General features: G+C 35.8%; 1 protein-coding gene across 1 annotated transcript in view; it reads right to left on the bottom strand.

Moving 5' to 3' along the window:
• Nucleotides 1–16,778, bottom strand: part of scfd2 (sec1 family domain containing 2) — a 131,993-nt gene that overhangs the window by 53,117 nt on the left and 62,098 nt on the right. The window contains exon 5 of the mRNA XM_058755614.1: nt 8,132–8,405. Within this exon, the coding sequence (XP_058611597.1) occupies nt 8,132–8,405 (274 nt within the window). The remainder of the gene's footprint in view (nt 1–8,131; nt 8,406–16,778) is intronic.

The following is a 16,778-nucleotide window of genomic DNA, read 5'->3' as shown; positions in this document are numbered from 1 at the left end:
TGTACTATGTGAATGTGTTAGTGCAGATGCAGTTGTACTAGTGTGTGTATTTGGTTTTAACATGTATATTTGTGAAGGATGAAACACTCCTGGCTGAAAGGATGAAGTGGGATTTAAGTTTTTTTCCCTGTATGTATGTGCAGTTAAATCACTGCGAAAGAGAGATTATGTGCATGTGTTTATGTGCTGGGACACATTCAGGTCATGCATGACACTTCTACATGTACTGTACATGTGTGTGAACAGTTGTGCATGCATACTGTATGTGTTTACTTCTGTTTTGACTGCTTTTCAAAATATGTCTGTGTGTAATTATGAATTATACATGTATTTATAAGTGTATTAATAATTCTGCTGACAGATACTTTGTTTCTCTGCCTCCTCATAACACACAAATAAAGCTGGCACATATCTAGATCATTCATAATGAATGAATTATATCATTGGAAATTGTCCTACACAAAAGCTAAACCTTATAACACTGATAGAAATTTAGCAATATTGAAATTCGGGCAGATACTGACAGGACAGTTACTTTAATGTCATGGCCAGACAAAATAATTGATAAAATTGCTGATATTAAATTTCGGTATTATTTTGTGTAAATAAGTTTAAAATAAAACAATAAAAAGCAAATAAATTACAAGATAACAGTTATCAAATAAATATTTTGAACAGTTATTCATTATTTAGTTGTTAAAATAACAATTTCCTGTAAGCAGTGGCAGTAAAAATAATAAATGAAAATCTCAAAAAAAAAAAAAAAAAGATTTTTTTTTTTGCATTTTGTCCCTTTTTTTGTAAATTTTATTAAAAATAACCATTTTTAATCACTTTCTAAATCAAATTTCCTATTAATGCCACTCTTCTACAAAGAGTCAAAATGTAATAAATTGCTCCATCTTTTGAATCATGCTGTATATAAGTATACATTTTTTTCAACCCCTCCCCTTCAACCACCTATTAGAGACACTTTTTCATAATCCAAAGAGTTCTCAATGGATAAAATCACTGATATAAAATAAAACATCATATATCACTTGGAAATACCTGGGCTGCTACCACGTCTTTTATGCTGACTTTAAACCTTGACGTGGCCAGCAGACATTAATATCATTCAATATCATAAATCATAAACCATAACAAAGAACAGACTCTTCTCTATTACTATTACTCTTCACTGTTCAAAGCACTGAGCCATTCTGAAATAAGGTCTGTGATTCATGTGCTATCCATCAGCTCCTAATTCAGACAATACCGCTCTATAAACAGTCTTCAAAGTTTTATTTATTGACGGGGCTCGTCCAGTTCTATAAACAGACACAGTAGCACACCATCGCACTGTTTTCAGAAAGTCAACACCTCCTTCAGTAACATTCTCTTGTTTCATAGCAGTAGTGATAGTCCAGGTACCACATGTGGATTTGGCTGTGGATAACTCTACTAAATAACTTGTTTCCTATGATGAAAGACTGAAATGGTAACATTTTCCTAGATAAACAGACTTGTGCTTTAATTAAAAGCAGAGACAAACACCCACTCACACACATACATAGGTTACTGACAACAATTAGAGCCAGATTTAGAGTCAGACACATTCTCATTCACATTCTACAGGAGTGAGAACACTCCTCTGTCTCGATTTCTATCCATCCTCTAGTGAATTCATCCCTCTCTCAGTTCTGATCTGCTCCTCAACCTCTCTCTGTTTGGAGGAACTTTACAGCCTCACCTCTGACTCTCCACCCGCTGCTCTGTGAAGCCACAAGGCTTCAGTGATGACAGCGCTGAACTCCAATAACATCATAATAACATGGTGCAGCAAACACCCCTGCACTGCTGTACATCAAACTCACAGAAGAAACAAAGTGGAGACTGCCATCTCAAGCACAATATGTAGTTATACAGACGGATAGATGGATAAGCAGACAATCATTATAGTGAATCAGGTCATTTGGTTCAAAAAACTATTAATTTATTAATTTGAGTCCCTGCACAGCCCTATTTTTATTACCAATAATGAAAACATACATACATACATACATACATACGTATATATATATATATATATATACACACAGTGCCCTCCAAAAGTATTGGAACAGTGAAGACAAAATTGTTCTGTTGGCTGTGGAGTCAAGACATTTGCAAATATGATGAAAAGATGAATATGAGACAAAACTACAGAATGTCACATTTTATTATTAGCTGTTTCAACACATACATGTTTTACCAAATAAAAAGAACAGCACTTTTAGAGTTCATTCCACTCATTGATGTGAGCATAAGTATTGGTATTTAGTTGCAGATCCCTGCCGCACAATCACAGCAGTGAGTCTGTGACCCATAGACATCACCAGACTCTTGGTCTCATCCTTTGAAATACTTTTCCCATCCTTTAATGCAGCCAATTCCAATTGTTGCTTGTTTTGGGGAGTTTCTGCCTTTACTCTCCTCTTCAGCTGGTGAAATTCATGTTCAATCAGATTAAAATCTGTAGATTGACTTGGGCAATCTAAGACTTTCCATTTCTTTGCCCTTATAAATTCCTTGACTGAACTGGCAGGGTGTTTTGGGTCATTGTCCTGATGCAATATGAAGCACTTCCCAATGAATCTGGTGGCATTTTCTTGAATATTGGTAGGCAAGATGGTTTTGTACCCTTCCAAATTCATTCTGCTACTGTCATCATACATTAAGCCATCAGTAAAGTTGAGAGGACCTGTTCCAGAGGCAGTCATGCTTGCCCATGCCATGACACCACCTCCACCATGCTTTACAGATGAGGCTGTATGCTTGGGATCATTGCAGTTCCCTTTTTTCTCCACATTTTTGCTTTCCCATCACTTCGATAAAGGTTCATCTTTGTCTCATCGGCCCAAAAACACAGTTCCAAAACTCTTCTGGCTCACCTTTGTGCTTTTTTGCAAACTCTAATCTTGCCTTTCTATTTTTGGAGCTGGTCAGAGGTTTGTATCTTGCTGTGTAGCATCTGTAATTCTGTGTCAAAGTCTCCTGAGGACCGTAAATTGTCAGAGCATCACCCCAGCTTTCTGGAAGTTGTTGGTGATTTTACAGACACGTCTTTTAGGGTTCATTTTCACAGCTTTTATGATTTGTCTGTCATCAACTACTGTTGTTTTCTCAGCCGATCAGGTAGTTGTTGGTTGCTTGTGTCGCTGGTGGTTTCCAAACTCTTGATTTCTCCATGCCCTTTGTTTTTGCTATAGCTCTAATTGACTTCCTCCTTTTCTTTTAGCATCCAAATTGCTTGCTTTTCTCTCAAAGTCAGCTCCCTCATCTTCATCCTGGTTTGTGTGTGTCATCATCGAATGCAAGATTCAGAATGCAGAAGTAATGGATATAACTGATACGACACGTTCCCTGCTTTTAATATCTGAAGAATTAATGCAACAGGACACAGCTGATCACTTAGAAAGACCTGTGAGGCAACTGTTCCAATACTTATGCTCACATCAGATAGAGGGATGAAACTCTAAAAGTGCTGAACTTCTTAGCTGGTAAAACATCTGTGTGTTGAATCACCCAATAATAAAATGTGACATTCTGTAGTTTTGTCTCATATTCATCTTTTAATCATATTTGTAAATGTCTTGACTCAACAGCCAACAGAGCAATTTTGTCTTTACTGTTCCAATACTTTGGAGGGTACTGTATATATATATATATATATATATATATATATATATATATATATATATATATATATATATATATATATATATATATATATATATATATATATATATATCTATATCTTATTTTTAAGATAAAATAATATTAATATATAATAATCATTTAACAATAATACATATTTACATTTAACAGTACAACATTTAATATTTTGTTAGGCTGCAGCTTTTTCATAGTTTTCTAGTTTTGTGAGGAAATAAACAATCAAGTCATCTGAAGATAAAATGATATAATGATGGATGATGGATGGATGGAATGACAAACAGTTGGACAGACAGAAGACAGCTACATAATATAAATAAATAAATAAATAGATAAATATATATAAGATAGGTAAATAGAATGACAGAACAATAAGTAGAATGAAAGACAGAATGATAAATAAATGAAAGAGCAACAGAATGACAGAATGATAAATAGAATGTTTAGAGTAATAGCTAGAATGACAGGTAGAGATATAGAACGACAGATAGAGAGGCAGGCAGAATGACAGAATGATACATAAAATGTTCTAGAATGACAGACAGATGACAAATAGATGGATGGATATGTATATATATATATAGACAACAATAATTGAATGATAAATAGAAAGACAGACAGACAGACAGATAAAAAGAGTGTATGATAGAATGGCAGAATGATAGATAGAATGACGGACAGACAGACAGACAGAATGGGCAGCTGATGTTGGTAAACAGGACGGCACAGATAATGAAAGACAGCAGTGAAGGTTACACCAGCACTTACAGCATCAGCCCCTCTGTAATTGTGACGCTCTGTAATCCACCTCCACTGAGGAGGCAAACGCATCTTTGAGTGCGTTTTTAACTTATCTCACCCTCTGTATGTGTATGTTTGCTCAGACAGGCTTCTCTGCTGTGTATTTATGTTGGGGTGTATGTCCTGTTATTTAAGCTCTCTGAGTTTGAGATGTGTGTGGGTGAGTTTCATTATGACTGTGTGTGTTTCTTTCTCGGATGATTTTCTGCGGATTTAAAATGAGAGTTCGAGCAGAGCGGTTCCCATGCTGACCAGGGCTGAGTTCATGTGTGTGTGTGTGCGTAAGAGGCTCGTTCCCATAGCGACCAGGTTTCAAGTCGAGCCTGCTTTCCATTCTGACCAATTTAATTGAGCCGAATGTCACAATCAATATATATTTCACTGAACACATGCACGGCACTGGTACAAGAACACCAGCCACAGCTGCACGTTCTTTCATTGTTAAATAATTTGATTGTTACACTGATGGTGAAAACATATGGCAGAAGTTTCATCACAAGTGCGTCCAGGCACACACGTAAACATTCATATGCTCAGAAACTCCTTTAAAACCTACAAATAACTGTCAATGAGCGGTCATACATTTTCCTGGACACACCTGGTGTGCATTGGCACTGTAATTGGCAGTCCTGTGTTTGAAAGAGTCATACGCTTTAAAAGACAGAGAGAGGGAACGAGGGGCCCCTCAGCCGAGCAGAGCAGGAAGTTAGCAAGAGCCAAAGCATTCTTCATTAATGCAAGAGAAGAACAGAAAGACAAGAATGAAAGAGCAAGGAGAAGAAAGTTAATATTCATTCTAATATTATATTTAATATTAACTTTGAATGCATAGAATATTGTTACAGAAGCAAAGCATTCTTCATTAAAACGAAATATATATAGTATTTATTTTTTGTGTGTTATTTAATTATTATTGCTAAATTATTATTATTAATATAATTATTTTTATTATTATTATTACATAGTATTAGGATGACAGCAAACTACACACATACACTTTATAAAATAAAATTACTATTAAATAAATAATACTATATAATATCATAGCTTTATTTCTTAATGGAACTTTAAGCTCAAGAAAGCGTATGCTCATTTATACTCAAGTTACAACATATTTTCCAACAATCGCAATGCTGCATCATGCCAGCTTGTCCCTTTCTGAATCCCACAGGTACGGAAACATTCATAAAACTTAAAAACCCTGATTCCAACCACACTGACACACACACACACGCACAGATTTGAAACGACACGGTAAAGATGGAGGACCACACGCCAGTCTGACCACTGCGGCAAAGCATCTATATTACACGCTTTCGAAGGCCGCGCTGATGGCGACTCTCTCAGGGTGTGTCCACCAGCCTAATAGGCACTTTGAATTTCACTTTAGTACAACATCAAATCATCACAGGAGTAAAACCTTATATACACACACTTACACAAAAACAGAGCAGAGCCCTCAAGCATGGAAAAGTTGAACTTGTAGTCATGTTTCAAAAGATGCACGGCACACACTCTTTTAAGGAACCTCCATGTAACCTTGAATACACAACATTATGTAGGCGGCAAGCAAAAATGACTAAGAAACTAAAGCCTCGGGAATGAGTTGGTTTGAAGTGCAGCGAGTGTACAGAGTTCATTCCTGCCGTCACAAATCAGGCCGAATCAGGTTTACAGGCTCTCATATGGGTCACAGATTCAGATGGCTTCCATCAGCTGTCACCAAACCGAGAGCGAGAGCATGAAAAAAAAAGAGAAAAAAGGGAAAGGAGAACGTTTGAGGAAAAAGTAAATCAAAGATTTGAATCTTTTACTTTGGAAGTGGATTCCACCCTAAAAACGAGCAGTCTGTTAGTGTGTGTGTGTGTGACTGATGGAGTGTGAGGGTGGTGAGTGCGTATTCCTGAGGACAAAAGAAGACAGAAGGCAGAGGTGTTTCCCTCCATTCATCTTAACTCGATCACTTTACCGTCTCCATCCATTTCATATAATCCTGACTTCTCTCTGACCCAGTTTTCATTCATCTTTTCTCTCACTCTCCCTCCAAAGTAACACACAGTACAGTAAACGATGGACAACAACCTGACACATGCTGAAACCATGAAACCTACTGAGCTGCCTACAGAGGGAAAATTTTAAGGCATCAGAGCCGTAATCTCAGCTGATGTTCCAATGTCAAATGTTCCAATAATTTTAGCCAAATTCTAAGGCACACACAATGTCAGAAACACTTTTTGAGGAAAAAAAAAAAAATCAATCATTAAATTCATCATTAATAAACTTCTATTTCATTCGATACAAAAAAGTAAAGACATAAATAATATCTTGGTGAAACAAACTTGTATTATTTTAACTAATATTTGTTTTTAGTTTAGCAACAAGACAATTAATCATCTTTTACCTGCCCAAATGTTTACCCACTAGGCAACATCCCTATTTCTCGGTTATTAGGTAAATGCTCTTTCACTCTGTGGGGTGTGATATTAAATTGATTAAATGCATGTGTACCCTACTGTTTGGGTTGCTAACATTTTCTTTTTGAAAACAGACTGTCTGTTTTCCATTTTAATATAGTTTAAAATTTTAATTTATTACTGTGACAGCAAAGCTGAATTTTCAGCACCCATTATTTATTTTTATTTTATTTTATTTCTTTCAATTTTAAAGCTGCATTCCATGGTATTCTCATGAACGCGTGTCGAAGACTGACATGGAAGAGAAGAAATTATTGAATAAAGTTTTTTTGTTTTCTTTGAGCACAAAAAGTATTCTCGTAGCTTCATAAAATTAAGGTTGAACCACTGATGTCACATGGACTATTTTAACGATGTCCTTACTACCTTTCTGGGCCTTGAATATGTCAGTTGTGTTGCTATCTATGCAGGGTCAGAAAACTCTCGGATTTCATCAAAAATATCTTAATTTGTGTGCTGAAGATGAACAAAGGTTTTACAGGTTTGGAACGACATGAGGGTGAGTAATTAAAGACAGAATTTTCATTTTTGGGTGAACTATCCCTTTAAGTTGTCCAATCTTTAATATAACTGATATGGTACCAATATATTGTGCATCTCTACAAATACTACAGTACATGTAGATGTACATGTATACTGTCTCTCAATAATATGAGCTCATAGAATCTACATGCATAAAATAATTAGCAAAATCTTGCATGTCACACCTCAGGACATGTCCAAAGGTTGATATATCCTTGTCTATGTACGTGTGTGTCATGAGACATAGAATGATTCCAACTTATAGCGGCTTGGGCGAATGGGGCTGGTTTGTCAGAGTCCCATTACAGGCGAGCAGTGCTGTTCTTGTTCCACTGATGTATGTAGTTGTGAAGTGGAGAGGTCAGAGCAGCTGTGCAGCGGTTGTGCTGGTGGTTGTTTTAATGTTGTTTAAATGTTTTGGCACTAATCACTAGTGTGCTACACTGAGATTGGGCTTGACAGCTTCATGAAAAGTCACTCAGTGATGTGGAAACTTAGTGACAATAATGTGACAGTATATCATTAGTAATCTACCCTTCTCATCAACCCACAAATGACTGACTTAGAGTTGTCTCTACACATTACTGCTTTATTCTAAGGGTGCTGGGATCATGTTGAACTAGTATTCCACCACTTACCTGTGATCTCCAGCAGCAGAGGGCTTAATGAGGTCTGCCGGGTGAGTCGGAGTGTCAGTGCGCCAATCAACTCATTTTCCACCTTCTCAACATGTTTTTCCTCATCAGTACCACCCGGACATGCTTCCTTGGCCATAGAGTACACATAGACCAGCAGCACCAGAAGATCATCCACACTCAGCTCACTAGAGTCTGAACCTGTTCCAGACTCACTGGACTTTATGAGGGGAAGAAGTTGTTTCAGAACCTCTGCCAGGTCCGAATCCCCCAAGGCCTGCAGAGCAGAGACAAGACATTCATCAGCACTATTACGACTATTAAAAATGTAGCATCGCATCTATCAAACTACAGCTGTGACATTTATCCAGCAGGAATTACAAAGTTCTGCTATAGTTATTTCCATGACATGATCAATCATTATGTCAGAGACCTCCACCGCAGGCTTTTCCAATTCTGCGTATGTTATATTCTTTAAAAAATTAGGTCTGAAGGGAGCAATTACTCGATCTGACCATGAACTAATACCTAATACGGTTACTGAGCAAATTTGTGGATGAGATGGCAAAAATATCTTTTAAAGCTGAAGTTTTTTGTTAAAACATTTTCTCACATCACAGCATAATATGAAACAATAAGTATAGGTATGGCATTTTTAGGTTGATGCCTCTGAAAAAAAAAAGTGAGGTTCAATCAATTTTTTTTGTCCAACCCAACAGGGAAAGGAAACCTTTTACAATGGCACAGAAAAAAAGTTCCTTTTAATAAACTATACCACATGTTTAAGTAGGACTAAGTTTACAATCACTGATTTTTTGAATATATATGATCAAAAATATAGTAAAAATAGCAATATTGTGAAATATTATTATAATTGAAAAAAATATATAAAACGTATATTTTAAAATGTAATTTTGTGTCAGTGTCACAAGATCCTTCAGAAATCATTCTAATATGCTGATTTGGTGCTCAACATTTCTTATTTTAATTATCAATGTTGAAAACAGTTGTGCTTATTATTATTATTATTATTTATTTATTTTTTGCAGAAACTGTGATGCTTTTTTTCAAGATTCTCTTATACCTTAATAGAAAATAAAAAAGCAATTATTTGAAATTTTTTGTAACAAATTTAAATGTCTTTACTTTTGAACAATTTAATGCATCCTTACTGAATAAGTCATAATTTCTTAAAAAAAATTATAATAAATAATACTAATTACTGACTCCAAAATTTTGAACAATAGTGTGTTCAATACATTCAAATTAATACAATGTGTCACATAATAACACAATTATTGGTAACACTTACTTACAGCCTTTACTTAAAGCCTTTGTGTACAGTATAATGCATTATAAAAGTAGTTTTAATGCATTAATTATGCCTGTAAAGCACCTTATAACGCATTGTACAATCTTGTCAATAACTGTAACCACAGTTAATACATTATAATACTTATCAATTCATTGTTACACAATGCATTTTAAATTAGTTTATAATTATTTAGGACAAGATATAATGCATTACAATGCACATTTTAAATAATTATAATAATTATATATAATTATATGCATTATACCCTTTAATAACCCTTTATAATGCATTATACATAAAGGCTTTAAGTAAAGTGCTACCCAATTATTTACTGTATATTATATTTAGATTTATTTTAAGTTTTATTTTAGATTTATTTTAAGTAGTTTCAAGGCATTTCAAGTTGCCCTACATAGAGAATGGGAATATTTATGCCCAACCAAGGTTAAGTGCAGATGACCTGAAAAGTTTCCTCAAATGATATCTCTGTTATGCCATCTGTCTACAGGAGGTGACATCAGAACAAATTCAACTCTGCTCACTGGAAAAGCTGCTCGGTTTACATGAGGACAGACTGTTGAGATACACATCGATGTGTTTTTGTGTGTCTGAGAATGACTGCGTGCTTGTGTGTATTAGAAACCTCCAAAATCTAATAACCTTGAGGATGGATTTCATTTGCAATGAAAAAGCGTCCCTATTGAGCTCAGCAGAGCTGTTCTGCCCAACACAAACACGGTTTCTCTCTCTGGAGAGAGCTGAACTGGCCTTGCTTCAGAATCTCATATCTGAAAACTAAAAAATCCTCCCTCTGAGCCTGAGAGTACAATGACAACCAAACAATACATTCCAAAGCACTGAAACACGGAGTCTCAGGCCCCGTTTACACTGGTGCGTTTTCGTTTTAAAACGGCGTTTTAAATAAAATAAAATATAGGTAGATCCCTATTTTTTAGATCGCGGACGCGTCTGCGTGCTTGGAGCGGTTGAATGGGGGATCAACCCATACGTCTTTATGGGTACAATACAGAGCGTTCTGTTATTGTTTACAAGGTCATCAAGGATACGCAGAGAGAATGTGGGCAACCACGCCATCGTTTTCAAACGTCTCCGTTTTGATCTCTGATCAGATTACAATTTAGATTCATATACTTAAACATGTCCTTTTTTTTATTTAATGTCCTTTTTTTCTCATGACTTTGAGAAGTTTTGGACTGTTTTCTGGGGGAACACAAAGAGCCGAAGGAAGTCGAACCCCAGCGGGCTAATTCAGATCTGTGCACCATGTAACCTCCCAGCCAGACCGCCAGGATATGAGGGACTCACTCTTTCTCCATTGAACATAATCATTCTAAATCAGGCCTGGAAATGCAGGGAGGACATTGACTGGAATCGGATTGAGTCACACCTGTGATGCATCAATCCATGAACGAAAGGATATACATTTAAAAAGAAACAGCTCTGTGAGAGGAACCGTTGTGAATCTATAAATTTCTTTTAGGAAAAGGTCATTAAAAACAAACAATCCAATTCTGTCAGAAATGGAAGTGGGTCTGGTAAGTCAACCGTCAAAATTCCGATGATGGAGTGGCTGCCAATTTTTATTATGCGGGTTATGTGGGTTCGCTCAGGAATTTTGGAGACCTGTGCAAAGTAGATGGTAAAGAATGATCAGAAAATCCATGAAATCTTAAAACAAAGACACAGGCATCAACAAGATGATCATATAAGAGAACAGACCATCATGGTGTAACATAAATTACATTACACATATAAATCATCACTTAACTTGAGAATGTGCAAAATGACAAAACACTTCGTCAACGGACATTGCAATCAGTAATTCTGCTAAGGAGATGAACAAACATAAGCACCGTATCTTGTCTTGTTCTTGTTTCTGAATCAAAGCCCAGATCCGTGTCTGACAATGAGTGCGAATCAAGAGAAACAAGACAAACTCCCTCAAAGGCACGTGACTCACACCAGCCTCTACCACAAAACACATTTTTATCCTTTGACATTCTGAAATCGAAACCATGCGGAACCCTTAGCCCAAATATTTGTGAAACAGAGCTTAGGCGTTCTCTTTTCTATTTCATTTACTGGTAAAAGAAAGATGAGAGACAGAGATGGAGGGAGATACAGAGAAAGAGAGCACGAAAAAGAGAATTCTTTTATGATGTTGTCACTGCATCATGATAGTAAGAGATAACATCTTTGATTGGTAATGGACCGTAACATCATCTGACCTCACAAACTACATAAAAGGACACTCAAATGCATTCGCATGACTCTGTGCTAGAAAGGATAAAAGGTGCCAGGGCTGTCATGCACCTATTTGTTTTTTGACTACCTCACTTGGTAGTCAAGGCAAGCTAGGACACAACCACAGGAAGAGGGAAAAACACACCCGGTAGTTAAAATCCTGATTTTTTTTTTTTCTTTTTTCAGCTTCTGTAGTTCCAACTTGTACTTGCCCTGCTAACATTTTGTCCCTATACACACTGGTACTTACACAAACATTTTCAATTTATATTTTGAATTTGTAATTTGTGGCATAAGAATATAAAATTACATTTTTTTTTTAAATTCGCCATTTTTAATTTATAATTTTTATATTATTTCATATTTGATAATTATTTTATAAATATTATTTATAATTATTATTAATAATAATTGGAAATTATACAGATATAATTACACAGGACACTACAAAAGTTGACAACCAAACAAAATTCAGAACCGAATATCACAGTTATATAACAATCCAAATGTTATATAGTCTGTATAGTAAAATGCATGTATATGATTTAAAAAAAAAAAATAAATAATAATAATAATATATATATATATATATATATATATATATATATATATATATATACACATTATTCAAAATATACATATAGTGAAGACTCGATAAGGCAAGTCACAGTTCTGCTAACTGAACCCAAACTCTCTCACATTGACCTTTGGCCAACGGGACTCTTATTGTTGAGCCTTGAACTGCTTAGTAATTCTTCACATTAGTATTAGATGGGATAGTACAGGGTAGAGTTTTTGTTTAGCTTGTTTAAAAGATGTCTGGGGAGGTGTTTTAAAAGATTTAGGTGAACATTTGTCACTTGAATGAATGGGTGTATATATACTTGTCTGAGTGTAAAGTGTGTGTGGTGTGTTTTAAAAGTTCTTCTTCTACGTCCAGGGCCCTAATGGTCTGTGTTTGTGTTCTTTAGAGCACCTGACATCTGCATGAGGGTCATGCTCACCTAATTGGGCTGTTCAGTAAAGTGACCTGCTGAGACACAAACACAAGAATGTGAACACAAGCATGTGAACACACTCAGGAGAAAAATGCACAGATTTTAAATTTACAGCTGTTGACGTAGTGATCTGAGACGTTATTTCCCCTAATAGTGTCCAGGGGTTTTCCTTGACAAAGTAGAGTAAGGAGTATAAGAAATTTGAAAAACTAAACTCTCAGTCCGCAGAGAACCATTTTCTCTCTCCACCCAATCCTAACATTAGAAGCCTTCAGATTAATCAATTCACGAAGTATGCAGGAAAATCTGAAAACCAAATGAGATCTTGGCTGAAGAAAGAACTTGGCCACAAAAAACATGGGTTTGGTAACATGTGGTTTTCAAAAAAAAATTGGATACTCCTACTACAATTGCATTTATGCATTGAAATCAAAATGCCAATAACTTTCAACACCACATAGGATCTAAGAGATCACTGTAAAATTGGTTTCAGTCGTAAGGGGCACAGGAAATCAAGTTGCTGGTTGTTGAAAATGTACATGAACAAAAGCATATTTAACCAGATCTAGCGTTGTTAAGACACAAAAATATCCTGTTCTTAAGCAAAAGTAAGTAGTTAAAAAAGTTTTCTCTTTACTGCAATCCTCAAGACAACAACCATCAAGTCAAGTATCTTTGTTTACTTTGTTTACCTCACAAAAACAAGCATTTTGAGAAGCTTTTAACACACTGTATATGAAAGCAGCCACCACACATGCAGAACTCAATTCATAATAACAGTACAAAGATTATTTTAATATTGACTTGATACTGAGGTGCCAATACTTTTGACATCCCTAGATTTAAGGAACACATTATGTAGACAGAAATTACTTTGTGGTAAAGGCAGCATGCTGAATGCTAAGCATATTGGTTTTATAGCGTTAAATAAAGTCTTAAGCCTCAAAATAACATAAAATACTGTCACCCCTTGAGTCTCTTTTCCTGTCTTAATAAACCGAAACCCAAATGAACCAAAACAAGAAGTTTAAGCAATAAAATGTGGTGTGGTATTTCTTTAAAACGGCGGCTAGTTTTGCTAAAGTTTAGTATATAAAAAAAAACCTGTCAGTGTGAGGTACAAGTTTTTGGCTTGTTTTCTAGAAGAGGCCTGTGTGGTTGATAACTATAGGAAACAATTATTAAGAGAGCAGGCGCCTGCCCATGCATTACTGCTGCTATTAACCACAATTAGCTAATGGAGCCCTATTGTCGCTACATGCTGCAATAAAAAATTAGCTGCAATTACTGATAAACAGGGTTACAGTTAAGCTTAAGTCGTATCACCACACTGTCGCCATTAAGGATTATATTCATTAAGTATAATTCTGTTTCACTTAACTGTTAAAGCTTTGGTAAACAATGTAAACAAAACTAAATCTGCATTATTCGAGTGATAATATCACTGGTCTGAGCGGTAATCATTTTAGCCCTAAAGATTAACAGATCTCTGAGGGGAAATTGACCATTTTAGAATCGAGCGTAAAAGCTTCCGTTCACTTTTTCAGGGGCCTTGGTTCCAGGAGTATTTTTCTCATATAGAGTTTTCAAAGAAGTCTTTGTTATGAGATATAAGCCGAGCCAAACCAATTAAAACATTTATTTATTTGAAGCAAAAAAGTATTTGAAAATTGGAAAAAACACAAAGGTTCCAGACTATGTGCCTAATGGCTTTAAAGAAAGAAAGAAACAATTTACTCGTGATGATTCTCTGGTTGGTGGAGAATTCTCTTCAGTCTATACAGAATCATGTGTAATGTAGTTCTGTACCAGGAGAGATGCTGTTAAATACAATTATTTGAAAAATAAGCTGAAATGCTGCAGGATGATGGTTTTTTTAAAAAAGCATATACCATTGATTAACAGCCTTGTAGCTCACAGAAGGTCTGTCTTTTACAGACACGTTTATAAGTTGTCGTTCAAAATCTATTCCCCTATGGAAAAAATGAACAGGAGTTTTACTTTCAGAAGCTGACTGTTTCACTCTCAAGAAATTCTAAAATGTGTGTGATGTAAACACTCAAAATTGCACAAAATTCCTAAAATGAAAGAAAAAAAGGTCTCATTAGCCAATAATTGAAATGACCGTGCAGTTTCGCCCCACCCTTTGTCTCTTATCCAATCACAAGAGGCTACCAGGCCACGCCTGTAATGGCTTGCTGTCTCTGACAGGAAATGAACTCCAGATGGGCCTCTAGAGGGAGCAGACCCTGCTGTGTGTGTGTTTGTGTGAGTGTGTGAGAGAGTGTGTATCCAAGTTTGGCACTAATCAAAACCAGGTGCCTCTCTCCACACAATGGAGCCCTTCTACAGCCCTCAGGGCAGCAGGGACTCTGGGGTAAGATAGTGGGAGATGGGGCCTTTTATGGGGAGGGGGCACTGTTGTTGTGGGCACACCACTGGAGGAATGTTGTTGATGTGTGTGTGTTTGATGCCTGAAGCCTTTTATAAGAAGGGCTATAAAAAAAGAGCACCCTAAGAAGACCCTTCGCTATCAAGAGGTTACAACCAGCCAAAAATAAGGTCTGCGTATATAAGCATGATGTCAGTAAGTGAGGAAAGGCTGGACTCCTCTAAATTAGGCCAGGAGCTAAAGCTCATTCAAATTACTATTAAAATTATAATAAAATGAAGTAATAAAAGTTATAACTTAATAGTACGTTCATTGGTTTCTCCCTTCTTAAAATGATCCTCCACCCAAAAATGTATAATTCTTTCATTATTTACAGTATTCTCTCTCACGTCGTTTCAAACTTGTGTGACTTGCTTTCTTCAATTAAAGACAACGGAGAAATTTAAAGAATGTTCTGGTTTTTATTTGTTAATGCAATCACAATGAATGGATAAAAGTATCATAAAAGGTGAGACAATGAAACAAGAAGACAATGAAATTTAAGCCATTATTCATGGATGATAAGCTATTAACTTGAGAACCACTATTACATTGAGTCAGTACGTTTTCGAAACTTGAAAACCAAACCAATCTGATTCGCGAATGAATCATTAATTCCAGTTTTGTGAACAAGATATATGAATCATTGAACAGAAATGACTCAAAATAATGAAACATACATCACTTCTCTCAGGAATGTATCAAGAAGAATTGGAGATGACAAGACTTTCTGTGAATAATGAATTAAATCCCGACACAAAGATATTGTATGACTTCAGAACACTTAGAATATAGTCTATGAGTCATATGAACAATTTTTATGATATCTTAATGGTGTTTTGGATCCTTTTTGAATTACATCTCCAGTCCCCATTGCATATGTATATAATAAAATATATTTAGTATAAATGCAACAAGCAAGTCTTATAATTTTCCTCATACAGGTCATAAATGAGTGAATGAGGACAGAACTTTGATTTTTAGATGAACTATCCTTTTAAGACACACACACACACACACACACACACACACACCACAACACTAGAATTAAATACTGTAATCCATCAGTTTGCAAAAAGACAGAAACCAGAGGAAAGTCCTGAAAAATGGAAAAATGGCATCACTCATCCATTTAGTCTGCAGAGGACATTTAAAGACAAGGCGGAAGGAGGAGTGTAAACAATCAGATGGCAATAAAACTTCATGAACACACACACACGATGTAGGCTAACATATAATTCATCAGAACAGAAATACACTCAATAAGAATGTCACAGGTCACTGCTTTGCACCATAGCAGGTCATTAGAATTAAAAGTACAAAACTCAGAAAGACAAACCACAAAATAAAACAATTAAAATCCCCAAAACAATTCTGTGCAAGAAAGACAAAACAAAGACGTGTGCTGTCAAGAATGGCTAATCAACCTCAACATTACAGAATCTAGATGGCATGTGGACCATTGTTTGATCGCGTCACAACACCATCCAGGTCTCCAATGTTAATGTTGGAGCTCTTAAAAGAAACTAGGACTCTCCTAGAACAACACTGGCAAAAATGGTTGGTTTTGGACTAATTGTCCAGTTTCTCAGAGTAAGGGCTTCCCTATCTTAAGGATTATACACAAAGCTGGAGGAAGAT

This window comes from Onychostoma macrolepis, chromosome 20 (assembly GCF_012432095.1).
Source record: "Onychostoma macrolepis isolate SWU-2019 chromosome 20, ASM1243209v1, whole genome shotgun sequence".
Lineage (NCBI taxonomy): Eukaryota > Metazoa > Chordata > Actinopteri > Cypriniformes > Cyprinidae > Onychostoma > Onychostoma macrolepis.
This window is presented reverse-complemented; position numbering and strand designations above follow the sequence as displayed.